Here is a 24,128-nt window from a genome sequence, read left to right on the forward strand (position 1 = left end):
ATTTTGGAGCCAAGAAATGTTTAGCTGTAAGTTAGGCTATTTTGATCGATATCACAACGTTTTGTGGGACTACGATGCATTGGTAAATATGCCGCCTTCAACAACCCAAGCCAATTCTCAGGTATGTCTTAGAAAAACATTTACATGTGTGTTTAAACGACAATTGAGAAAATTTGGAGTTATACCACATATTAAATAATTCCGTTGAAAACTGCCGTTTAATTCCACTTTCTAGTATCGTGAAAAGTTTTCCCCACCTTTTTAATTATTTCAGTTCGAAGAGTTTTGCTTAAGCCCTGAAATTATATTTTAGCGAATGGAAAAAAATGTCTCTGTTGATAGAAAGCATCCAAAGTTTTCAATGTGGCTTTGTTTGTGAACGCGACGAGAGTTAACGATAGCGAATTCCGGGTTGAAAATTGTGTCACGTTGAGGCTCCGATCACGAAAACTGACTTTCGTTTTTTTTCTCGAAATTAGAAGACTTCTGGGGGGGGGAAAAATACATCAGGTTTCTTATCTACCTAAAAGCTATTTATGAGCAAAAAAATGAAGGAATTTGATTTTTCAATTTTCTGCCAGTGCAAGCGCGGTTTTTATTTAAAGTCCTTCTTAAACTCCTAAAATAAAATAAAAGAAGAAATGAAAGTAGAAAGTATGTTATTCACAACACTGCCGAAGGCATCGATGCCTTGTGACAGATTTTTGACAGAAAAGTACAGCTGCTGATTTTGCATTACTGACGCTTTTCTTTCTTGAACGTTTGGTTTATGAACATTTTTTCGCTAGTTTGACTTGCATCCCAGCCTTGCAATTGTAGGTTTGGCTAATCAATATTTCAGCCTAACTGGCATTTTTTTTACCGTTAAGGTGTTGTATCTACCTTAGATAACGGAAATGCATGAACGGCTTCGTCTGGAAAAACGTCGAACCACTTCAGGCCAGTAAAACATTTCGTGCTAGAGGAAATTCAGCCTACAGTTTAACAACAGAAAAAAAATCTTACCGAAAAAAAAGTTCCAAGAAGACCAACTTACTTGGCAATGGAAAGCCTTTACAGGGTATAGCCTTGCTGAAGGACAAAATCACACTGCAAGGAAAAATACAAATCATGTCGCACACAACTGCAACAAAGCGTATCTACAAAGGAGAATGTTAGAACAATTATTAAACAGCGCCATTTCTTCGCAGTTATTTTTTTTTTCTTTTCACCAAAAAAGGAGACTGCAATACGTTAGAATTCAACTGAATATGGGCAAAACATTTCTTTCCGTTTGAGCATATAAACTTAAGTTTTGTAATATGTTACGAGAGGCGCGCTGCGCGAGTAGCGTGATGTACGATTACCTATAGCTATCTGATGCGTGCAACAAATGAATAAAAAAATAGCCATTTCCTATTTGACCATTTTGTTTATGGACTGGTAATTATTGGGAACGACAAAGCAATAAATTTTCCAACAGGAGAGGATCAAAAGTGTTAATAAACAGGGGGAAAACTTTAAACAATCTTCAACTTACCTTTACTTATGAAAAAGAGGACAAGTGCTTCCTGATGGAGATTAGCAGTATTGCAGTCGAAACGTCGCGATTAACATCTCAAAGCGATTCTATCGTGAGACAAACGAATAAATGTTCATTCATAACAAGTATTATGATAGGTATTTTGCCAACGCGCCATATCGATCTGTGAGATGAAGTTCTTTTCTTCACCCTTCAAAACATTGGTTTTTACATTTTTTATTGATTGTGTGTCATCGAATAAATTGTCAACCATTCGGCATGATTCGAGTGAAACGCGAATCAAATAACACATTCGATCATTGTTGAGATTTGAAGCTTTACCTTTAGTGATCGCCACTCAGAAAGAGAACAAAAGTATATTAAACTTTCGGACCAGAAAGAATGGAAAAATGTAGTATTAGTTATCGATCGCGTTCGTATATTTAAACTCATTAAATAGAATAAAAGCATAAAGGAAAGTAAAAACTCTTTAATTGACAACACAGCCGAAGGCTTCGACGCCAAAACCTTACTTGTCAAAGTATTTTTGACAGAAAGGTGAAGCTGCTGAATTTGCATTACTGACGCTTCTCTTTCTTAAACTTTAGGTTTATGAAAATAAGTTTCAAGAAGACTTCAATTTACTTTGCAATGGAAAGCCATTACGGTGACAAGTATTGCTAAAGGACGATTTCTATTTATGTCCGTCAGCACGTTGGTGCAAGTGACTTCGAGTGTAACCAACATAGCCCGCATCACACAGACCACTTTGAAATTTATAAACTAAACATTGTTGGTTAACAATGGCTGGCTTGATTTCTTCCACTTTTAGGTCTTCCTGTAATTTCCGGCTGACAAAAACTGGTTGGATTGCAGTCTTGATCTTTAAGCTTAGGTTGTTAAGACGCTGTTTAACAATGTTCGCTGAGTCTTGGCTTTAAAAGGAAGTTTGTATTTTATTTTGATGTTCAACTTTTTTCAGCTGTTTTTTCGCATACTCGAACTCGAACCTTCGATGTATTTCGTAAGTTTTATTTCGCGTTTGTACATTTAAACTCATGAAAAAAATAAAGAACAAAGGAAAGTAAAAAGTCTGTTATTTACAACATTGCCGAAGGTTTCGACGCCAAACCCTTTAGACAGAAAGATGCAGCTACCGAATTTACATCTACATACAACTTTTTTTCTTGAATGTTTGGTTTATTAACATTTGTTGGCTAGTTTGAGTTGCATTCCAGCCTTATAGGTTTGGTTAATCAATAGATTTCAGTTTATTCGGCATTATTTTTTGTGCAATTATTAAAGTGTTGTAAATCCCGTAGATTCAAGGAAGTGTATAGAGTAAGACGGGTTGCGTCTGACGGGTTGCCTCTAGAAACGTTGAACCAGCTATGTAGTATAAAAATTACGTGCCAGTGCAAATTCACCTTATAATTAATAAAAAAAAAAAAAAAACAGAAAAAACTCATCGACTACAACAGACTTCAACTTACTTGTTAATGTAAAGCCCTCACAGCGAATAGCAGAAAGGACAAATTCACACTGCAAGGAAAAACATTATAATCATTTAGTACCCAACCGCAACAAAACGTATAAATAAATTGCTACTAAACCTTTCTTTTATTTTAGCTAACTTAACTTACCTTATTGCGGAAAAAAAAACTTCCAAATTTTTTTGGAAATAACTCGTGATATCAGAGTAACCTAGCCGTTCACGGAGCAAAATAAACTGCTTAAATGAGTATTTAGTGGGCGTGTTAATAAATATGGTTTGACAATATGTCAACAAAATTGACGTCTTTACCCAGTTTTCTTCATTTCTGTGTATTTTAATAACAGTTATTGACGTCCTCTTAAATCCATCCTCATAATTAGCCTGAAATTTAGGCGTCTAATTGTCAGGTGATCAGAGAAGACAACTAAATTCAGGCTAGCTCATAAAATCTTTATTAAATTATGGACGAAGCTATTTTGACGTTAGCAGTTATAACTTCTCGAGGCTTTAAATTTACGTTCGGCGTATGTATAAATTAACCTTAGTGGAAATTAACCGTAAGGTGAATGTAAGAACAAGGCAAGTTGAAGTTAAAGGTCTACTTTAAAAAGTTTTGAGAGAAAATTTGCACTCCTGATTAACATGTTAGTGAGACAATTAACTTCTATACTATAGAAATCGTTCTAAGCGCCGCACCGCTCTATCGAAAAGGTGATTTTCCATTTATGCATATTTTTTTGTGCGTACGTGTGCGTGCTTAAATTAAATACGTGATTGATCTTTTTCCGTAAACACATCGCTCCCACACATTCTGACTATTTAATATGGAATGGTAAAGTCTGTGTCCGAGCCAAGTGAGCCATACAGCCGGAGCTTATCCCGGTTTTTCGTAGCATTAAGCGACTAGGAGTATTGCTACTCCCCCCTGGATGGGATGCTAGTCCAACGCAGGGTTATCCCCCAGCAATAAATTTGCCGGTACCCATTGATACACCTGGGTGGAGAGAGGCACTGTGAGAGTAAAGAAACTTGCCCAAGAACACAACGCAGCGACCCGTCCAGGCCTCGAACCCGGTCGTTCGACTCGGAGTCGAGCGCGCTATCCATTAGGCCACCGCGCCTTCCACATTTAATATGGAAACGAACTCTAAATTAAGGAAGAATAAAAGATTTTTATTTTAACCTATTGTGTTGAACTCCAGGTCAATACACCAGACAATTAGGCTGGGTAAAACAAAAGCTTGCAAATTAGTTTTAATACTGAATACACAATCATAGCCATCGACCCACAAAACTTAATATGCTTGCTTTCATCACGCCATAGCTCTAGTTAATATTGCGTACCTGGATACGATGGCCTAATGTCCCATGGTTAGCGTGTCGAACTGCGGAGCGCTCCCAGAGAAGAAGGTGCTTTTACAATTTATGTTCATAAATGCTTTTCCCATTCTACCGAGGATATCTACTCGCGAAAGTTTCAAATAAATCCGCCGTACTAATTAAAAAAAAAACAGGTGTTATTTTTAATAATTTTGTCCAACAGTTAAATCGTCGCTAAACATTTTTTTTTCAGTCTCATTATTTGAGCTTTGTTGACTAAAATAAGTCTTTAAGAAGTTTTCTTCCAAAAAAGACTTACTTGTTTGGCCTACGAAGATCCACGAAACTTTCGTTTTTTGGTTTTACTTTACCGTCAAAAATTCAAAATGGAATTTAAATTTGGTAAGACAGAGAGCGGAATAAATAATATTCCCAACTTCCAGTTATTTTTAGACAGTTGTATATTATTATGGTGAGTTTGCAATTAAAATGCACTCTTATTATCTGATTCTAGATCTGTTTCAACATAAAACTGTGAATAATAAAAACACATTAAAACGAGAAGTAAGTTGTCTCCGAAAAAGGTTGTTCGTAGAATCTCCGAAATTATAGAAAAGAACGTTTAAAAAGTCTTTAACCTACATTATTATCTGTGTTTCCCTTCAAAATTCAAAACTCAAACTGCAAAAAGAAAAATGCATGAAGGTGTTTGAATCTGAATTTAATAAGATAGGCAACTTATTAAAACTCCTAGCCTCGACGTCTTTGAGGACAAACTTACTAGTATGGTAATATCTTCTTTTTTCTTCAAATGTAAAAGAAAATTAAACTTTCAAGACTAACTGACAATTGGTGTGATATTCTTCACGGCAAAAAGATCACCTTCATTTTTTTAATTTTCGTTAAGGAAATAACTTCAGGATTTCTTTCCAACATATTTTTACCAAGGAAAAAACAGCTGTTTATAAAGCAAAATAAACTGTTGGGTGTGTTGAATAAATATGATATAAAAAATGCTAATATCGTCAAATATATATTTTTTTAGATTTTAAAACCGCTATAAAACAGCACCACTTCTTCGCAGCTTTTTTTTCTTTGCACGGACATTAAATATGAAATACGCCAGAATTCAACTGAAGATGGGCAATACGTTTCTTTTAGTTTGATCATGTAAACTTAAATTTTCTAACATGTTACTAGACGCTTCGCGAGAAACGTGATGTGCGATTACCAATCAGGCGTGCAACACATAAAATGCTTCTAATAGTCATTTCTCATTTCAACCACTTCGTTTCTCAACTTATAATTATAGGGACCAAGAGACAATATCTTTTCCAACAGGAGAAGATTAAAAGTGTTAATAACCAGAAAAAAAGCTTAAAAATTCTTCAACTCACCTTTTTGACAAATAGTCCTTTTAGGTGAATCGTCTTACTTTTGGAAAAAATTCACACTGCAACGAGAAACATAAATTTGATAGCTTGACAGGATCTGTATTGAGGAAATATGTTGACTTCCATCCATGTTTCGCACATGATCTGCCTTTTTTTTTCTAACAGTATTGCAATAAAGCAACGTTGCTCCACAAAACTTTCGATAAAACTACTCACTGGCCATTTTAACCTTACATATAGACGCGAACCTTTCTCACCATGCTGGAGTACTGGTAAATGAGTTGTACCAGAACGAATAAAAACAGAAAAGACATTTTTTTTAATCCTTACAAAATGAATTACCTTTAGCGACTGAAGTCGAAAAAAAAATTAGTATCGTCTAAACTAAAACCCATTTGTTCGGATCGAAACTGACCAAGATGAAACATGCCTTTTTCAAGAGAAGTCTGCTCATCCTTTGAATGTGTGAATAATTGTGATCACACACACTTATTATAATTATTGTTAGAATTATTATTAATATCATTATTATTATTACTGTGTGAATGATTGTGATCACACACACTTATTATTATTATTATTATTATTATTATTATTTTTATTATTATTATTATTATTATTTTAGGTTATTCATACCTCAGTCTGTCATGTTCCGTGTTCGGTTATTTATACCGTCACGACATGTACTTATTTATTGGGGCGATTATTTTTATCTCCCATTTTATCATGCTTTGTGTTTGGGCTATTTATGCCCTGCCAGCATGTTGTTTATAAATTGGAGTTATTTATACTCCATTTTTGTCAGGTTTTTCAAGTCTAGGTTAATTATACCTGGCTTGTGCCTGTTTATCTATTCACGGTGTAGCATGATCTTATCGGCCAGGCATTGTGTTTGCATTGTCATGTGCCATTCATGTGTTACGCACCGTTGTGTGAATAATTGTGATCACACAAACTTATTATTATTATTATTATTATTATTATTATTATTATTATTATTATTATTATTATTATTAGTAGTAGTAGTAGTAGTAGTAGTAGTAGTAGTAGTAGTAGTAGTAGTAGTAGTAGTAGTAGTAGTATTAATTGAAACTCCCAAAGGACTGGGTCTTATCCATTATTCTAGAGAACTTTAATGCATAACTTTCCCCAGTTTTCGGGCCTTTTCTAATGTGGTTATTTTGATTGACATCACCCCCACTACCTGTACCACCACCACCTTCTTTATGGTCAGAGGCCTTGCTAGTCAGGTAGGGTATTGGAACAAATTCTTGATGCATTTGTCTTTTTAATAAATGGGGTTTTTGTTCCCAATTGGTGTCGTTAGGTTAATCTAAGTTTTTATGTATTACACAAGTTTCTTTTCATTACATCAACAAGGTTTTGAGAATACGGCTCTGTGCCCTCCATTTAGAGTTTATTAGAATTTCAATGTAAGAATTCCAATACACCTAACTTTATATTTCAATAATTGCAAAGGGAAATTCTTGCAATATCAACTTTATAATACATCCACTAATAGCCTTAAAGGTTCATCAGCTTATTTGCTACATATTTGAGACATTGTATCTTCATATGTTAATATGAGGCTATTCAAAAATGCAAAGCACGTCATTAGCAATTTCTTTCCCTGCTTGTCAGCTCATTAATTTGAAGAGTTAGTCAACTACCTAATAATTTCTGTAAGTGATGTACAACATGTATGTTGACCTTTCGGAAAGTGCAGGTGCAATAATTTTTATTCAATTATACAGTTCTCAATGTTGAGAATATCAGCATAAAAGGATGCTTAAATCTTGTCTTAAACATCATTTGAGCAGCATATCAGGCACAATCTGATGGATTTAGTTATATTAAGTATACCTCAGCTTCTGTTTGTAATACCCTTTCCTTAAATCCCCCAAAGTTTTTTCCATTCATGTGATATCTTTGTATGATAAATATGAGGGTAGGTTCTATATTGCCTTTTAAACTAATGTTATAAAGTCAAAAAAAAAAAAAACATCTGTGCAGTTGGTTAGATATTTCTTGCCTTATAACACCAAAATATTGTACTTATTTTGGTTCATCCAAGGTGTCAAAATTAAATTACCATTATGTTAACTGGTAAACTTAATTCCTGAGATATATGTACTGTTCGGCTAAAAAACTGTTCTCATGGCGTACATATACTGACATTTTAGGACCTTTGATGACATTTAATGGTCTCATTTGGTTGTTTCCCTTGTGATATTTAGCTATTATTTTAGGCCAACTACCCATTTTGGAGGTTTCTATTATAAGGTTTACAGGTTTCTTCAGCTCTGGTCAGTGTTCCTCAAATTATTCATTTTCTAAATGGACAGTTCTTCCTGCTGAGCTGCATTTATTTGCCTTGCACCTGGGTTATATATACCCTTTACCGCACGCACCTATTTATTGGAGTGATTATTTTTATACCCCATTTTCTCATGCTTTTATGTTTGGGCTATTTTTGCCCTGCCAACATGTTGCTTTTAAATTTGAGGTTATTTGTGCCTCAGTTTGTCATGTTCCGTGTTTGGGCTTTCTATACCCTCACGGTGTGTACTTATTTATTGGGGTTAAATTACCGTGATTGTAACTGGTAAACTTCATTCATGAGATACTATACTGTTAGGGTAAAACCTGTTTTCGTGGAGTACATATATGAAGATATTTTAGAACCTGTGATGACATTTAATTGTCTCATTTGGTTGTTTCGCTTGTGATGTTTAGCTATTATTTTAGGCCTACTACCCACTTGGAGGTTTTTATTTATTAGCTTTACAGGTTTCTTCAGCTTCCTCTTGCTGACCTGTATTTATTTGCCTTGTACCTGATGTTCCTCAAAAGTCACTCAAGAGCCTGTCGACACTGATGCGCCGACCATCGCCTCTCCGAGACGAGGATGCCGATGATGATGATTGACGATGTTCCTCAGCCCTTCAGGAAGTTATGTACATTGGTTTTCCTGCTACAGTCAGTGCAGCATTAAACGGTTTCTCCTAAGGAGTCCAGCCATAGATCATAAAGGTCCTAACTAGTTTATCAAACCATGTGCGCAGGGGCCACTTGGCGTTAAACTGGTGAACATTTATTTTTTCAGTTTTTGTAATATAGTAGGCCTGAACTGTCACACAATGGCCATCAGTCTGAGTTAGATTTGTTCTGTTTGGTTATATAATTTACTAGGTTGGAAGCACTTGCGCAGGGGCCAATTGTTTCCTATTCTTGAGAATAACTTTAAATATTAGCAAACTTTGACAGTTCATGTAGGTCATAATTAGTTTATCAAACCATGTGCGCAGGGGCCACCTGGTTAAACATGGAAACAATGTTTAGTTTTTGTGATATAGTAGGGTTGAACTGTCATGCAATGGCCAACATTCTGAGATATACTTGTTGTGTGGCTATAAATTATAGTTTACCAGGTTGGAGCCCTTTATGGAGGGGTGAATTGTTTCCTATTCTTGAGAATAACTTTTAATATCAGGAGAATTTGTCAGATCATAAAGTTCATAATAATTTAGTTTATCAAACTACTGTCAGTAGGGGCCACTTGGTAACACCCGTAACAATTTTCAGTGGTTGCAATATCGCAGTGGTGAACTGTCGTGTAAGGGCCAACAGTCTGAGCTACATATTTTGTGTTTGGTTACAGAAGTTACTTTAAGGTGGAAGCATTTTGCGCAGGGGCCAATTGTTTCCTCTCCTTATGAATAACTTTTAATTTTAGCAAAATTTGACAAAATAATAATTCTGTGGATCTCACCATGTAAACAAGGGCCACTCAGTTAAACATGTCATCAGGTTTTAAGGGGTTCAGCGATTACTAGAGAGAAAGAATTAGTTATAGGAAGGACAAATGTTTCCTAACGTCGAGAGTAACTTTTTTTTGGAGCTGCTTGATTCTTGTCTAACCAATTAATTTGTGGATAAAATTGTGCGAGCAAAGGCCACTGGGATGTAGTTAGTTCCAAGTTGACGTGCATGGGCTGTAAGTCCTGGATTCATGGTTAAACATTTACTTGTAGTAAAGAGATTGGTAGAATTCGGGCAGGGGCTAATTGCTTTCTGACCTTAAGAATAACTCAAATATTTGAGGCTACATTCAATAACTTATCAAAATTTATGTTCAACCTGAATTTAAGTCAAGACCTGTCAAACATTACTTGATACTTATGATTAATCATGTGTTCATATAAGTGGGACAGCACAATTGAGCAGGGGCTAAATGGTGGTGGACCACTTATATTTTTTATAACTTAAGCAAATTCCCTAGTTGGCATTACTCTATCTTTGACTCATATTGCGATAATTCCAGTCCTCCTTCCCCCTTTTTTGGGTGGGCGAGCACACTTGTACTGGTATAAAGTAATTTATATTTATTACAATTTAGCATAAGTTAATGCCCTGTAGGATGGGCTAGAGCTTGAGCCTTGGTTCCTACCCAGATTTCCTGACCAATTTTTCCCTACGGGGTTTTTTGTGGCAGGTTTTTTCTGGCCTCCGTTTACTTACTAAGTTAATCATGTGTTCATATATATATCACCATCGGGAGCCACAAACATGAATGTGAATAATAATTACCAGGTTGTCACAACAGCAGTCACGCAATCTTGTCAGGTAGATAACGCTAGGATCGGAAATTCCTTCCAAAGATCAAAAGTTAGCGTGGCCCATATCAATGTACGATCGCTAAAAGCAAGAGAGCATCTGTTACAAGTGAAGGATCTGATGAATGAACAGGATTATGGAATTCTAGCTGTCTCGGAGTCCTGGTTAAACTCGACTGTTCCAAATGCTGAGGTCGAGATCAACGGATACAAATTACTAAGGCTTGACAGTAAAAGAAACCGCGCTGGAGGTGTTTGCGCTTACATTCGAAGATCCCTGAAAGCCACAGTCCTTAAAGATCTCTCTGGAATTACAGACTCTGGTTTCCATCAACTATGGATACATGTCCAGCATAAGAAACTAAAATCTTTCTTATTGTGTGTCACTTACAAACCCCCTGACTGTCCTGTCTCATGCTTTGTTGACGATTTTATGGACCAGTATCTGCACGCTCTGACTTATGGAAAGTTGATTCTTGTGGTTGGGGACCTTAACTGCAATTTGTTCTCTGGTTCCCATGAATCGAGAGCTCTAAGCACTTTGTGTTCTAGTTCTATAACTCAGCCCACGAGAGTGACTGCAACATCAAAATCTCTCATTGATGTTATCATGACGTCCAATTCAGCACTAATTGCCGAAAGTGGTGTTGTCACATGTCACGCGTCACGCGGGTTACATTTACCCATAACCCCTTGTGGGTCATTGCTCAATAACCATGTGCTCAACTCGGTTCAGCCATCTTGATGAACATTAAATAATTCATATACGTTTATGAAACGTCTGACGACTTCTTGAATCTTATTACATGGTGTCAGAAGTGAAGAACCGAAAGCTTCAACAATTCAGCCTGGTCTCTCGTGACTGATTGCATCCAGACTCGTTCTATCAGAACGCTTCGAACTCGCCGTCTGTCTCCCATCGATCGACTCATCGCGGTTTGGACTATTTTCCGAACTTACTGATCTACTCTTCTCACCGCTCATCGATCGACTCATCGTTGTTTGGGACTCTTTTCCCCTCCGTCATCATGGGCAAAGATCGACCTGTGTTTGACGCCAGCTCAGAGGATCGTCGTCGAGCTTTCAAATTCTTCATTGCAAACTTTAGAGATTATTGTATCATGGAGGACTACATCAACCCTGCTAAGGCTGTGGACAGCGACGACTACTGGATATCAGCAAAACGACCTAAAGTTATGGCGGCTCTTCGACGAGCTTTCCCTCAGGCCGAATGGGATGTACTTACCACAACCATCGACTCCCAAATCGCCGATGAAGATAAACAACATCCGGCCAAATGGTTAGCTAAACTCTCCAACCACTATCTTGGTGAAGAACCCATCATCCAATGCACTCATCATTTTCTTCGCATTTTAAAACAGAACCCCGGAATGAGCATTCAACAGTGGCATACTTTAGTGCGACTAGAGTACTACAAATGCAATTTCCCTTCAGCCGTCGACGACAGGCTGCAGAGAGACATTTTTGTGATTGGGCTAAATGACACCTTCAAGCAGTTTCGCAGCGACCTAATCTCACGAGAGAACCTGGCTTCTTTAACCTTCGAACAAGTAATCAATAAGGCTCGGAACTTTGAGGCTGGCCTCAAAACTGAATCAGCCATCACTAAACAACAGCTTGAGGAATCAGTCCACCAGCTTACACCCAGCGTATCAAACGAGGACACAACTGATGCAGCCCACAAGATCACACCCAATGCCATCAAGTCCAGACCTCCTCGCCGTCCCTTCAGACAACGTGGCTTCCCTGCTTCACAGTCTCATACCTCTCCTACCTGCTTGTGGTGCGGTCGCACACCACACGCTGCTCGTCGTGACTGCCCAGCAGCTAATGATACTTGCCATGGTTGCGGCAAAAGGGGTCACTGGAAACAAGTTTGCCAAGCATCTGCTGCTAACACAGTGTACCAGGCAGACACAGGCTTTCAGTCAAGCACTGCTTATGTCATCACTCACGACATAGCACAGGTTCAGTCTGCACCCAAGGGAATCTTTGTTGATCTGGATCTTAGCCCAACTACCTTGCCAGCAACAACTCGCCGCATCCGATTTCAAGTGGACTCTGGGTGCTCATGTAACACCATACACGTCACAGATCTACAGAAGATGTCTCCCGTACAAGTTGAACCTTCCAGTGTTCGTCTCCTTGACTACTCCAAATCCATCATCCCAACTGGAGGTCAAACCACATTGCACTGTACTCGCCAAGGCAAAACCTATGATGTACTGGTTCAAGTTATAACAGCACAAAGCTACTATGCACCTCTGCTGGGTCTGGCTGATAGTACTCGCATGGGTATCCTGAATTATGATGTTGACACTATCAATCAACTCCATGTCACCTCCACACCTTCTTCACCTCCTCTTGGTGAGTTGACCTTTGATTCTATTAAAGTTAACTATCCCCATTTATTTGAGGGGCTGGGTGAACTGGGAGAACCTTACTCACTGACACTTGATCCTACTATTAAGCCCATCCAAGCTGCACCTCACCGCTACGCTGCACCAAAGTTACCCATCATTAAAGAGGCACTGGACAAACTGATTAACACGGGTCAACTAGTTAGAGTGAATGAGCCCACACCCTGGATATCAAACATGGTGGTGCATGAACGCCCACCATCAGCAACTAAGCCTGCCAAAGTTCGCATTTGTTTAGACCCTTCCCAGACTATAAACAAAGCTATTCTCAGACCAGTATACCCCATCCCCACTCTGGAGGAGAACCTTCATCGTTTTCATCAGGCTAAGATTTTTTCAACTTTTGACATCAAAGATGCTTTTCAAACAATTAAGCTGACAGAGGAGTCCTCTAAGTTGACTACTATGCACACACCCTGGGGGCGTTACCGCTGGACTCGACTTCCCTTTGGCATCAGTTCAGCTCCTGAGGAATTCCAGCGTCGCATTCATGATGTGCTCTGTGGCTTGGAGGGTGTCGTCAACATCGCCGACGACATCATTGTCATAGGTCGGGGCACATCACTAAAAGAGGCCACACATGATCATGACCGCACAGTAATTGAGCTCCTGGACCGCCTCTCTCAGCATCACCTAAAGCTCAATCCAGACAAAATCAAGCTAAAGACCTCCTCTGCACCCTTCATGGGCCACACCCTCACACCTGAAGGACTAAAGCCCAGTAATGAGATTGTCAATGCAGTCCTGAACATGCCTCAACCTCAAGACAAAGCAGCCACACGGCGTTTCCTGGGCACAATTACTTATTTATCGAAGTTCTGCCCCCGTCTTAGTGAGGTGGTACGTCCTCTCCGTGATCTCACCCACATCGATCAGAAATTCCTGTGGGCTGACCAACACACAGAAGCTCTCCGACAAGCAAAGGAGTTAGTGTCCCAAGCTCCCTGTCTCCGTTATTTTGATGTCAAATCCCCAGTGGTACTTCAAGTTGACGCCTCTGAATATGGCCTCGGTGCGGCACTTCTTCAACCAGCCACCTCTTCCTCAAACTCCTTCGATACCTTGTGGCAACCTGTAGCCTACAGCTCAAGTTCTCTCAGTCCAACAGAACAACGATATGCTCAAATTGAAAAAGAAACTCTAGCCATCGTTCATGCATTCCATAAGTTTGACCAACTTCTCTTTGGCAAATCTGATGTGGTTGTACATAGTGATCACAAGCCTCTGGAGACCATTTTTAAGCGCCCTCTGGCTTCCGCTCCACGCCGTCTTCAAAGCATGATGCTTACTCTTCAACGCTACACATTCTGCGTTGAGTACCACAAGGGATCAACACTCCACATTGCTGACACACTTTCTCGAGCCCCTCTTCCCACCACCACTCACAAACAAGTGCATGACGAAGTGGTCTATCGAGTAGGATTTGAAACAGACACTCCTCAGCTTTCTGCATTTCAAGATGCCACACTTCAGGAGCTAAGAACGGCAGCTGTAACAGACCCTGAACAAATCGCCCTGCAGTCTCTCATTGAGGCTGGCTGGCCCAATGACAAAGCCGCGGTTCCTGAACTAGCTCGTCCATACTGGGCCATCCGTCATGAACTCACCTCACATGATGGACTCCTGTTTAAACAAGATCGCGTCATTATCCCCGCTTCTGCTCGCCCGTCCATACTCCACAAGCTGCACGCTGCTCACCGTGGCTCCGAGTTCACCATTCGACACGCTCGGAGTTGTGTCTTCTGGCCAGGGATCAACAGCCAGGTTAAAGACATGTGCCAGAACTGTGTCACTTGTGCACAATACAAACAACAACACCCTCGGGAACCACTCCAACCTTGCCCTGTACCCACCTTACCTTGGCAACTGGTTTCACAGGACTTATTTGAGCTCAATGGCATACCATATCTAGTAACTGTTGATCACTACAGTGACTTTTATGAAATTGACCGCCTTTCATCCATCCAATCAACCGCTGTTGTGCAAGCCACCAAGCAGCACTTTGGCCGACATGGAATTCCACACACGTTGCTAACAGATAACGGAGCTCAATACACCTCGGACTTGTTCAAAGAATTTGCCCGAACATACAAGTTCAATCACATCACATCATCTCCATACTGGTCGCAATCCAATGGTCGTGCTGAAGCAGCTGTGAAATCTGCCAAACATATTCTCCGCACAGCTAAAGATGTAGACTTGGCTCTTCTATCAGTACGCAATACTCCCCCTTCCGGTCACACCTTTTCTCCAGCTCAGCGACTGTTTGGCCGAGTTCTCCGCAGCAATTTGCCTCACGTGCCAATTACACTGGAATCATCCAAGCTTCAACGCGACACAGTAGTAACCGAACATTTGCATCGCAAATTACAGCAAAAGCAAGCTTACGACAAACATGCAGGACAGCCCCTTCCAGACTTTCCACCCGGAAGCTATGTCTATGCTAAACCTCCCCCTAATTCACCTTCAAAGGAGTGGATCTCTGGACAGATCATCGGCTCTGCTGGCCCCAGATCTTACTTTATCAAAACTGGCTCCAGACAAATTAGGCGAAACCGTGTTCAAGTGCAACTGGCACCTCCCTCAAGTACCATTGCCTCACCACATCAGACCAATACCACTCCACTCCTTCCTGACAAGCTCCGACCCAACCCGTTAAACCAACGTCCATCATATGTTCCATCCGCAGTTTTCACAGCATCACCGAATGACGCCAGTCTATCTTCTATGCCTTCAAATGCCCCTCCCTCGACCCCAGCAGTTCTACCTGAGTCAAGTTCTAAAGTGCCTTCATCGCCCTGTCCCGTCACCCCACCGCCTGCATCCCCCTCTCCAATCCCCTGTGCTTCTCCTGTGTCACCCAGTCCACCAGCACCTCAAACAGTTACTCGTAGTGGCCGAGTCGTTCGACGACCTGCCCGCTATTCTGACTGAACATTGACAAAGAATTCTCATTGCAGGTGAAGAACACTACCCGTTGCTGTAAGCGTGGGTGTTACTGCCAGTGACACTGGATGCTGCTGTCAAGTTGGAGAAGGCCTTGGACATTAATGAACCCTTATGATCAGACCATTTGGAACTGTCTTGGACATTAATGACATTTTAATTTTTGTTCGTTGTTTTATTTTTATTTCGTTGTTCCTGTTATCGTTACTTGTTTTATTATGTATCTCGTGATCAGAAAGCAACACTGATTTTGTTTAAAAAAAAAAAAAAAGAAGAAAGCATGTCACATGTCACGCGTCACGCGGGTTACATTTACCCATAACCCCTTGTGGGTCATTGCTCAATAACCATGTGCTCAACTCGGTTCAGCCATCTTGATGAACATTAAATAATTCATATACGTTTATGAAACGTCTGACGACTTCTTGAATCTTATTACAGTGTGATGAAGACGCATATAAGTGACCATTACTTAGTTTATGCGGTACTGAATTTGAAGATGCCAAAACCACCACCTACCTATGTAATCGCCAGGAATTACAAGCATTACGATCCTGAGAGCTTTGTTAGTGACCTAACTCAAGTACCCTGGCATGAAAACAGTCTGGTCGATGACGTCAATGAAAAGCTATATCTTTTTAATGAGACCTTTCTCGGAATTCTAGAAAGTCACGCTCCAATAAGGAAAGTGAAGATCAGACACAGGCAATGCCCTTTTGTGGATCAAGAAATTAAAGAACTCATGGACAAAAGAGATCGATTACACACAATTGCTTGTGAGTCAGGCATGGCTATAGACTGGCATGACAATCGTTATTGTCGCAATGAAGTTAAGAGAAAACTACGCGAGGCAGAGAAGAAATATGTTCAGAAGGAGATGGACGACAATCAGAGTATCAGCGCTAGGTGGAAGGTTATACGTAACTGTATCCCCTCAAAGGAAAAATCAAGGCCGATGTACTCAAAGAATATGAAGGAATTGGCGAACGAGTTTAACGAGTTCTTTACTACGGTAGGGGCTCGTGCTGCAGATGAATCAAAGAGGCTTGCTTTAGTGAACAATCTTCCCTCCTATGAGTCCCCTTTGACTCCCATCGTACCTGAAACAGAAGAATTCCATTTTCGAGCAGCTACATCCTTTGAAATACGGAAAATTGTTCAATCTTTTCCTTCGAACAAGGCCCCAGGGAAAGATAAGTTAAGTATGGCGGTAATAAAGGATGCCCTCCCAGTGATTCTGACAGTCATAACAGACATTGTGAATCGTTCACTTTTAACATCAGTTTTTCCCTCAGCTTGGAAGGAATCTGAAGTTGTACCAATTTTGAAAGATGGAGATCATGAGATTCCTAATAATAATCGATCTGTCTCACTCCTGCCAGCTCTGTCTAAGATCTGTGAGCGTGCAGCACTTAACCAACTAACAGAGTACACGATACGTAGGAACTGTCTCACCGAACACCAGAACGGAAATAAGAAACAACACACTACAGAAACACTTAATATCTTTATGACTGATTTGTTCTTTGAGGCGATGGATCGAAAGCAAGTTACAGCCTTAGTACTGCTTGATTTGTCAAAGGCGTTCGACAGTATTGAACCTGGACTCTTGCTGAAAAAACTTTGCTCACTGAGTGTTTCGAGAGATGCCGTGAGATGGTTTAGGAGTTATTTGACAGATAGAAGTCAGTTAGTGAGAATAGGAAGTGAATTATCAGATTCCCGTATAGTAGCACATGGTGTTCCTCAGGGGTCGATATTGGGACCTGCATTGTTTAACATCTATATCAACGACCTACCAACTGTCCCTGGCCGGTGCTCACTGAAGAGCTATGTCGACGACTCGCAGCTCTACTTGTCGTTTCCTGTCCGGGAAGCAGACCAGACTGCAGCTCAGTTGAACGCGGATCTCCAGAAGATTGCCGCCTGGTGTTGCACACATAGCCTTCTTATTAATCCAGATAAAACTAAGCTGCTATTGCTGGGAACTTCACAGATGTTAGCATGCATGCCGGAGGATTTTAGCATCACCTTACTTGGCAAGGAGATACGGCCGTCACATTCCGCGAAGGATTTGGGTGTTGTAGTTGATGAACACCTAAGTTTTAACGAACATGTGACTGATGTAGTGTCCAAATGTACTGCTAGCTTGTGTCAAATAAACCGTGTAAAACATCTATTTGATAAACCAACGCTAATAACCACCATCAATTCTCTGGTTTTCAGCAAAATGTTTTATTGTTCATCAGTTTGGGCCAGTACACCAAAGAAAAACATTGCTCGACTTCAGAAACTTTGCGGCTAGGGTTGCCACCGGAACAAGGAAATTTGATCACATCACCCCTACGTTAAAGCAACTCCATTGGTTGCCGGTTGCTTGGCAGCTTGAAGTCAGAGACGCTGTAATGGCTTATAAATGTTTGCACGGACAAGCACCAGCATATCTGCGCAGCAAATTTATTGTTAGAGCTGACGTCCATTCTATCAATACAAGACACCGAAACAAGTTGGATGTCCCGCTATTCAAAACAGCTACAGGCCAGCAGTCATTTGTATTCAGAGCTACTCGGCTTTGGAACGAACTACCAAGGACCCGAACAGACGTTAATAGTTTGAGTATTTTTAAGGATGCTATAAAACGTCGCGCTTGGAAGAATTTTATTGAAACATAGAACCCTTTTAAACGTAACCCTTTTTAATATTTAGAATGATTTTATTTTTTAGCTGTACATTTTTAACATTTTATTGTAATTTGCCCTGAAAAACCATTTTTGGAGAGGTAAATAAAATCTTATCTTATCTTACTAGTTATCTAGTTTGTATTTGCTCAGCTCTACTGGGGTCAATCTTCAAAGTACAGGTGTAAAAAGGGCTTAGTTGACAACCAATTATATTATAATGGTATATCACACTTGCGCAGGGGCCAAGTGTCATGGACAGACTCTCTTGTTACAATTTACAAAACTACCTATCGGTGCGACTGGCCATGTGTACAGTGCACTTGGGCCGCTTCACAGTCATGGTTGTCTTAAGAGTGTGCTTTCAGGTTCATGTATCTTAGTTAGATACATGTTCGTTATTTAGCGTACTAGGTATGCTTTGTATGTACAGCAAATGACAAGCCAAAAATAATTAGTGTTCAAACAGATGGTTTAAAAAAAATAGTACCTCTATACTTATAATTTACTTAGTATGGATTACAGTCTCACCTAAACTTCTTTACTGTTATATGCTAGTGAGAATTATGTTCTCTTCTTTACTTTCACATTGTCAGTGGGTTGTGTCTGTTGCTTTGGCTTCGGGTGGGGTGCCCGCCCACTCGTACCTCATGGCGGGCTGTGGCGGGTTCTCCCTCACCTTTGCTGGGATAATACTTTAAGGTTTACATATTTTAAGCTTTCAATCCTTGATATAAAAAATAAACGGCCACACCCGTGGCCAAAATCTGCCAAATGGTAGTCTTGTCTTTTATTATCCCAGCAAACAGAGCTTTGCCAAAGCAACACACACATACTTGTTGATATGCATGACATCTAATCTAGGAGGAACAGGATACATAAAGGATATTTATTTTGCAAAAATAAATGGTCTTATGTAGCTTGTTTCGTAGGTATTTACCAGCTTCCGGTTAAATTCCCTCCTACTGTCACTTCCGGTTACATTTTCGCGGGCTTTTAGGTTATGAAGGCGCGGTTACATCGCCTTTACGCTTATGGCGTCCACGAGTGAAGAAAAGTTTCCCCTGCCTCCGCTCCCTGCGTTCTGTTGTTGTTGGTTTGGGTTGGCGGGTTCTCCCTCACCTTTGCTGGGATAATACTTTAAGGTTTACATATTTTAAGCTTTCAATCCTTGATATAAAACATAAATGGCCACACCCGTGGCCAAAATCTGCCAAATGGTAGTCTTGTCTTTTATTATCCCAGCAAACAGAGCTTTGCCAAAGCAACACACACATACTTGTTGATATGCATGACATCTAATCTAGGAGGAACAGGATACATAAAGGATATTTATTTTGCAAAAATAAATGGTCTTATGTAGCTTGTTTCGTAGGTATTTACCAGCTTCCGGTTAAATTCCCTCCTACTGTCACTTCCGGTTACATTTTCGCGGGCTTTTAGGTTATGAAGGCGCGGTTACATCGCCTTTACGCTTATGGCGTCCACGAGTGAAGAAAAGTTTCCCCTGCCTCCGCTCCCTGCGTTCTGTTGTTGTTGGTTTGGGTTGGCGGGTTCTCCCTCACCTTTGCTGGGATAATACTTTAAGGTTTACATATTTTAAGCTTTCAATCCTTGATATAAAACATAAATGGCCACACCCGTGGCCAAAATCTGCCAAATGGTAGTCTTGTCTTTTATTATCCCAGCAAACAGAGCTTTGCCAAAGCAACATACACATACTTGTTTATATGCATGACATCTAATCTAGGAGGAACAGGATACATAAAGTCAGTTTTTAGTTAAGGGTAGTAGCCTAGCATTACTCGATTATAACTGAAAATGTTCAAGACAATTGTCCGCATTTAATGTTCTTTATGCATCTAAGAAAGGCGAGTCTATTTTGATAAAAGTAATTGCTATTACTTTCGTCCTGAACTAAATCGATAATATGGCGCCCAGAAATGAAATGTTTTCAGTATCTTTTCGTTTTCTTTCTTAATTCATTATAATTTTTTACTTGTTACTGTAAGAAAAGTGGGGGTTCTAAGCCCCCTGTCCCCTCCCTCTCCGCGGTCCCTGCTGTCGAGATCAGAACGGAGATCAGAACCACCCAAACCATCCCCCTCCAAAAGTCCGAATAGTACCCCCAGGATCGTTAGCTGCTCAATTCTGACTTCAACCTTGTTATAAAAGATTAAATTCATACATCAAAGAATGGAGGACTGATATCGATATCCCTCTTAGCAAGTAACGAGAAATGTATCAGAACAGATGTGAAAATTTGAATTCTTATTTTGGAGCTGAATCTGTTGGCAAAGGCGATTAAAGCTTGGTTTTCACTAGAGACGCAAGCACAAGGGCAGTGAGCATAAGTAGTTTGTGCCAAGTGAAAACGAACGTCGACATAAGCACAAGCATAAGAACACGATGTTCACTAATTAGAAGGCTCCGTTCTCGACTCCGTTCTCCCGGCAAATATGGCGGCAGAAACTCTCAGGCATCGAGTGTTGTTGTCCCTTCTACTCTTGTGACGAAGAAAGCGAAAGCGACTAAAAAGGAGGGAAACGAGACATTTTGGGTTATTGATATTTTTTTAAAGAAAGAAGAAATCATCTCCATTTCTTTCACTTCTCGAACCCATGCTTGTACATTTTCGGTTTTGTCTTTAAATTCCCTACACTCTTCCGAACAACCTCGGAAAATTTTTATCAAAATCAACCGCGGACTCCGCCACTTTATTCAAATGATCAGACACGGGGAAATCTGAAACGAGTGCTTTAACTGGCTAGACACGGCCAGACGTAAACAATTTTCTTACAGCTCTTATTTCACCGTGACATTTTTCCGCGGACATTATCAGTTCCGAGAAGCGTACAGTTTTCCGAAAGCGAGAGGCAATCAGGGCCCAGCTGCATTGTTCAAGGGGTGGATAACGCTATCAACCGGATAAATCACTATCCAGTGGATAGCGAAGAAGGTTTTTTATGACAGTTATCCACTGTATAGTTATGCAATGTTTTCTCGTTGTATACCGTGAATATCCCACTCGTGACTTGATTTTTCTTTGTATACACACTTGCCTAAATGCTCGTGGGTATACTGAAAAATCAAGTCGGCTCATGGGATATTTCACGGTGTGCCACTCGAAAACATTACATAACTAGTATATACACGACACCAAAAAAATAATGTTATAATATTTCTTTAATTTGATCTTACTATTTACAACTCAAAACGTTTTCAAAGAAGTGGTACAATCGAATATACATTGCAACAGTCTTGATACTAGAAATCAAAGATGTATTTTACATCGAGTATATAATAAAGGCTTTCTCTCTCTTATACATGTATATGGGGACATTGAGAAGTCACTTACATGAAAAACCTATCAAGTATACCAGTGTAGAACAATACATACATTGCGGGAATTATTACTACAAAGGTTCTATTTTAAAAATCCAACTACAATATAAACTTATTTTTAACTTGCATCCAATGTTCAGGGGCATAAAACAAAAGAGTTCGGAGGAAGCCCAAAGATGAATAAATCATTTCTCTGCCTTGTTCTGCAAAGCCCCCTGGGGCAAAGTTACAATTTTAATAATCCGAAAATGCCATGTAGTAAACCAATGAAGAATCAATCAAATTAACCACAACGAACAATGTCTTACTGCATTGATTAAATATATATTTGCTTTATATAGTACAATAACTTGCAGACTAAAATTATAACAGTTTGCTTATAACGAGGAAAAGTTCCGTTCTAGTAGTTCCACCAAAAATACATGGACGGAACGAATCACTCGCAAATGTCTTACTGTGCTTACTTCATTCAAAATGGGTCAAAAGTATTATTATTTAACAAATAAAGAAGCCTAAGCCATGTTTTATACTGTCATAAAACACGACGGGCATTTGAGAACACGAGGGAAATGTAGAAAACATGAGCCGCAGGCGAATGTTTTCTACATTTCTCGAGTGTTCTCAAATGCCCGGAGTGTTTTATGACAGAATAAAACATGGCTTAGGCTTCTTTATTTGCTTTATGATATAGATTTTAGACACCGCGAGTGAAAAGTTTAATTAAAAATATGTACAACAAGAGCGAGTAAACGAAGATGAAAAGCAGAAAAAAGTTTACGGGAAGACCAGAAAACTGACACAATTTCATTCAGTATTCGACGTAAAATAAGGCTAAGCATTTCAGGTAAGTTTGTTACCTTTTAATCTTGATCTTGTCTTTTTGAACTTCGATAAACTTCACCGACTGCACCGAGTGCAATTTCGTCTCAGCATAATATAGTAGTCTCGATGACATCCGTCCCTTGCTTCGTTCGACTTGAATAATTTCCAGAAAAGCTATTGCTTCGGACATTCCCGTAAACCTTAATTGTTGTCACAATCAAGTTCCAGCATGAATAGACGATTTAACAGCAGATTGTCGAAGAAAATCTTCGAAAGGTAACTCTCTCGCTCGCTTTCCTTGCGAGTTTCATTCAACTCAAGTAGTGGACACCGCGCCACAATTTTTCCCGCCTCACTTCGTTTACATCAAAATGAAATGTCCAGTGGATTTATACTTAAAAAGGAATTTAATAAAACAATTATTCCATTCGCCCTTGTTGGATACGAGTGGTTATAGCCAACGAACAGTCAACGACGCGCGAAGCACTCGAGGAAAGCTGACGAAAAACAATAAAACATGATTTTTCTATGTTTTATTGGGTAGAGATTGTTTTTTACTCTGATAAAACATAGGTTTTTAGCCAATCAGAGCGCGCGTAGACTCCTATCTATATTATAATGTGTTATAAATGCTAAAAGTAATCCAAAATGTATAACAACATATATCATAGTCAACATAATAGATTTCCGGCATTTCATTATCATTCTTACCGGTTTAATAACTTTCGGGGAGGGGGGGGGGGGGGGAGTTGCCCCCACGAAGACTAAAAAACTAAGAAAACTAAAGAAAAAAAAGAAAAACTAAACTAAAAAAAACACTTGCCCCCGCCAAGAAAACTTGCCCGCGCAGACAAAAAATCTTGGTACGGCCCTGGATAGTCCCGGTTATAGTAGCTGGTTACGTTTAGTTGTACAGTTTTAATACCAATTTAGGCTGAGCTTAACAATGGTTGTTTACCATTTACACAAGGAAACCGGTTGGTTCACAGGTTGTATCCGAACGAAGTTCCGAATGAGATTTTATCATAATTTACTCAACGCGCCTGGAACTGAGCTGGGTAGCAGCGAAACCGGGTCGCAACTTGCCATAAGCCTGGAACTGGTAGACAAAAGTAAATGGCAAGAACATTGTCCGTTCGGCCTATTCCACATGGTAATTCTAGACTTCGGTTCAAGACGTTACATTCAACAAAATTTCCAATTTTTTGGTAAATGGTAAACGCCCAAAGTGAACCACCCATTTTTGAATTCGATTCTTGTCGAATCACATGTTGTTCAAAATCTTAAAGCTTTAAGAATTAATACCATCGCTTTCCACGGAGAGAAATATTGAATGTCTGTCATTTACTGAGGCGAACTATACAAATTTTATTTCATATTATAGCTCCCCAAACTACGTTTATGCTTCCGGTAGCCAGTTTTCGAATAGACCTTTTTTCATGCTATTCATTATTCTCTTTTATGCTTATTTAAGTTACCCTCCAGACCTCATTTAAGAGTTCAAATTCTGTCGTATTTTATACATGTTTACGAGACTTGGAGGGCAGATTGACATAAACAGAAAATAATA

The 24,128-nt window shown here is 39.6% G+C and overlaps 2 protein-coding genes across 2 annotated transcripts in view; one reads left to right on the forward strand and one right to left on the reverse strand.

Annotated features, from left to right (window-relative positions):
- LOC144647798 (sphingosine 1-phosphate receptor 2-like) overlaps positions 1–24,128 on the reverse strand; it is a 276,150-nt gene that overhangs the window by 200,927 nt on the left and 51,095 nt on the right. The gene's annotated exons all lie outside the window — the stretch shown is intronic.
- Positions 10,990–15,921, forward strand: LOC144650962 (uncharacterized). Its single transcript, XM_078510806.1, has 2 exons — positions 10,990–12,714; positions 15,728–15,921. Exons 1-2 carry the CDS (start codon positions 11,355–11,357, stop codon positions 15,751–15,753), a joined length of 1,386 nt encoding a protein of 461 aa, XP_078366932.1. The 5' UTR covers positions 10,990–11,354; the 3' UTR covers positions 15,754–15,921.

The sequence above is a fragment of the Oculina patagonica genome, chromosome 4, assembly GCF_052425735.1.
Source record: "Oculina patagonica isolate OP01 chromosome 4, crgOcupat, whole genome shotgun sequence".
NCBI lineage: Eukaryota > Metazoa > Cnidaria > Anthozoa > Scleractinia > Oculinidae > Oculina > Oculina patagonica.

Excerpts from the sequence above, each read along its gene's own strand:
- LOC144650962 (XM_078510806.1), top strand. The coding sequence starts at position 11,355 with ATGGGCAAAGATCGACCTGTGTTTGACGCCAGCTCAGAGGATCGTCGT. Across the intron at positions 12,715-15,727 it reads ACCTTCTTCACCTCCTCTTG|GTGAAGAACACTACCCGTTG; the intron begins GTGAGTTGACCT and ends TTCTCATTGCAG.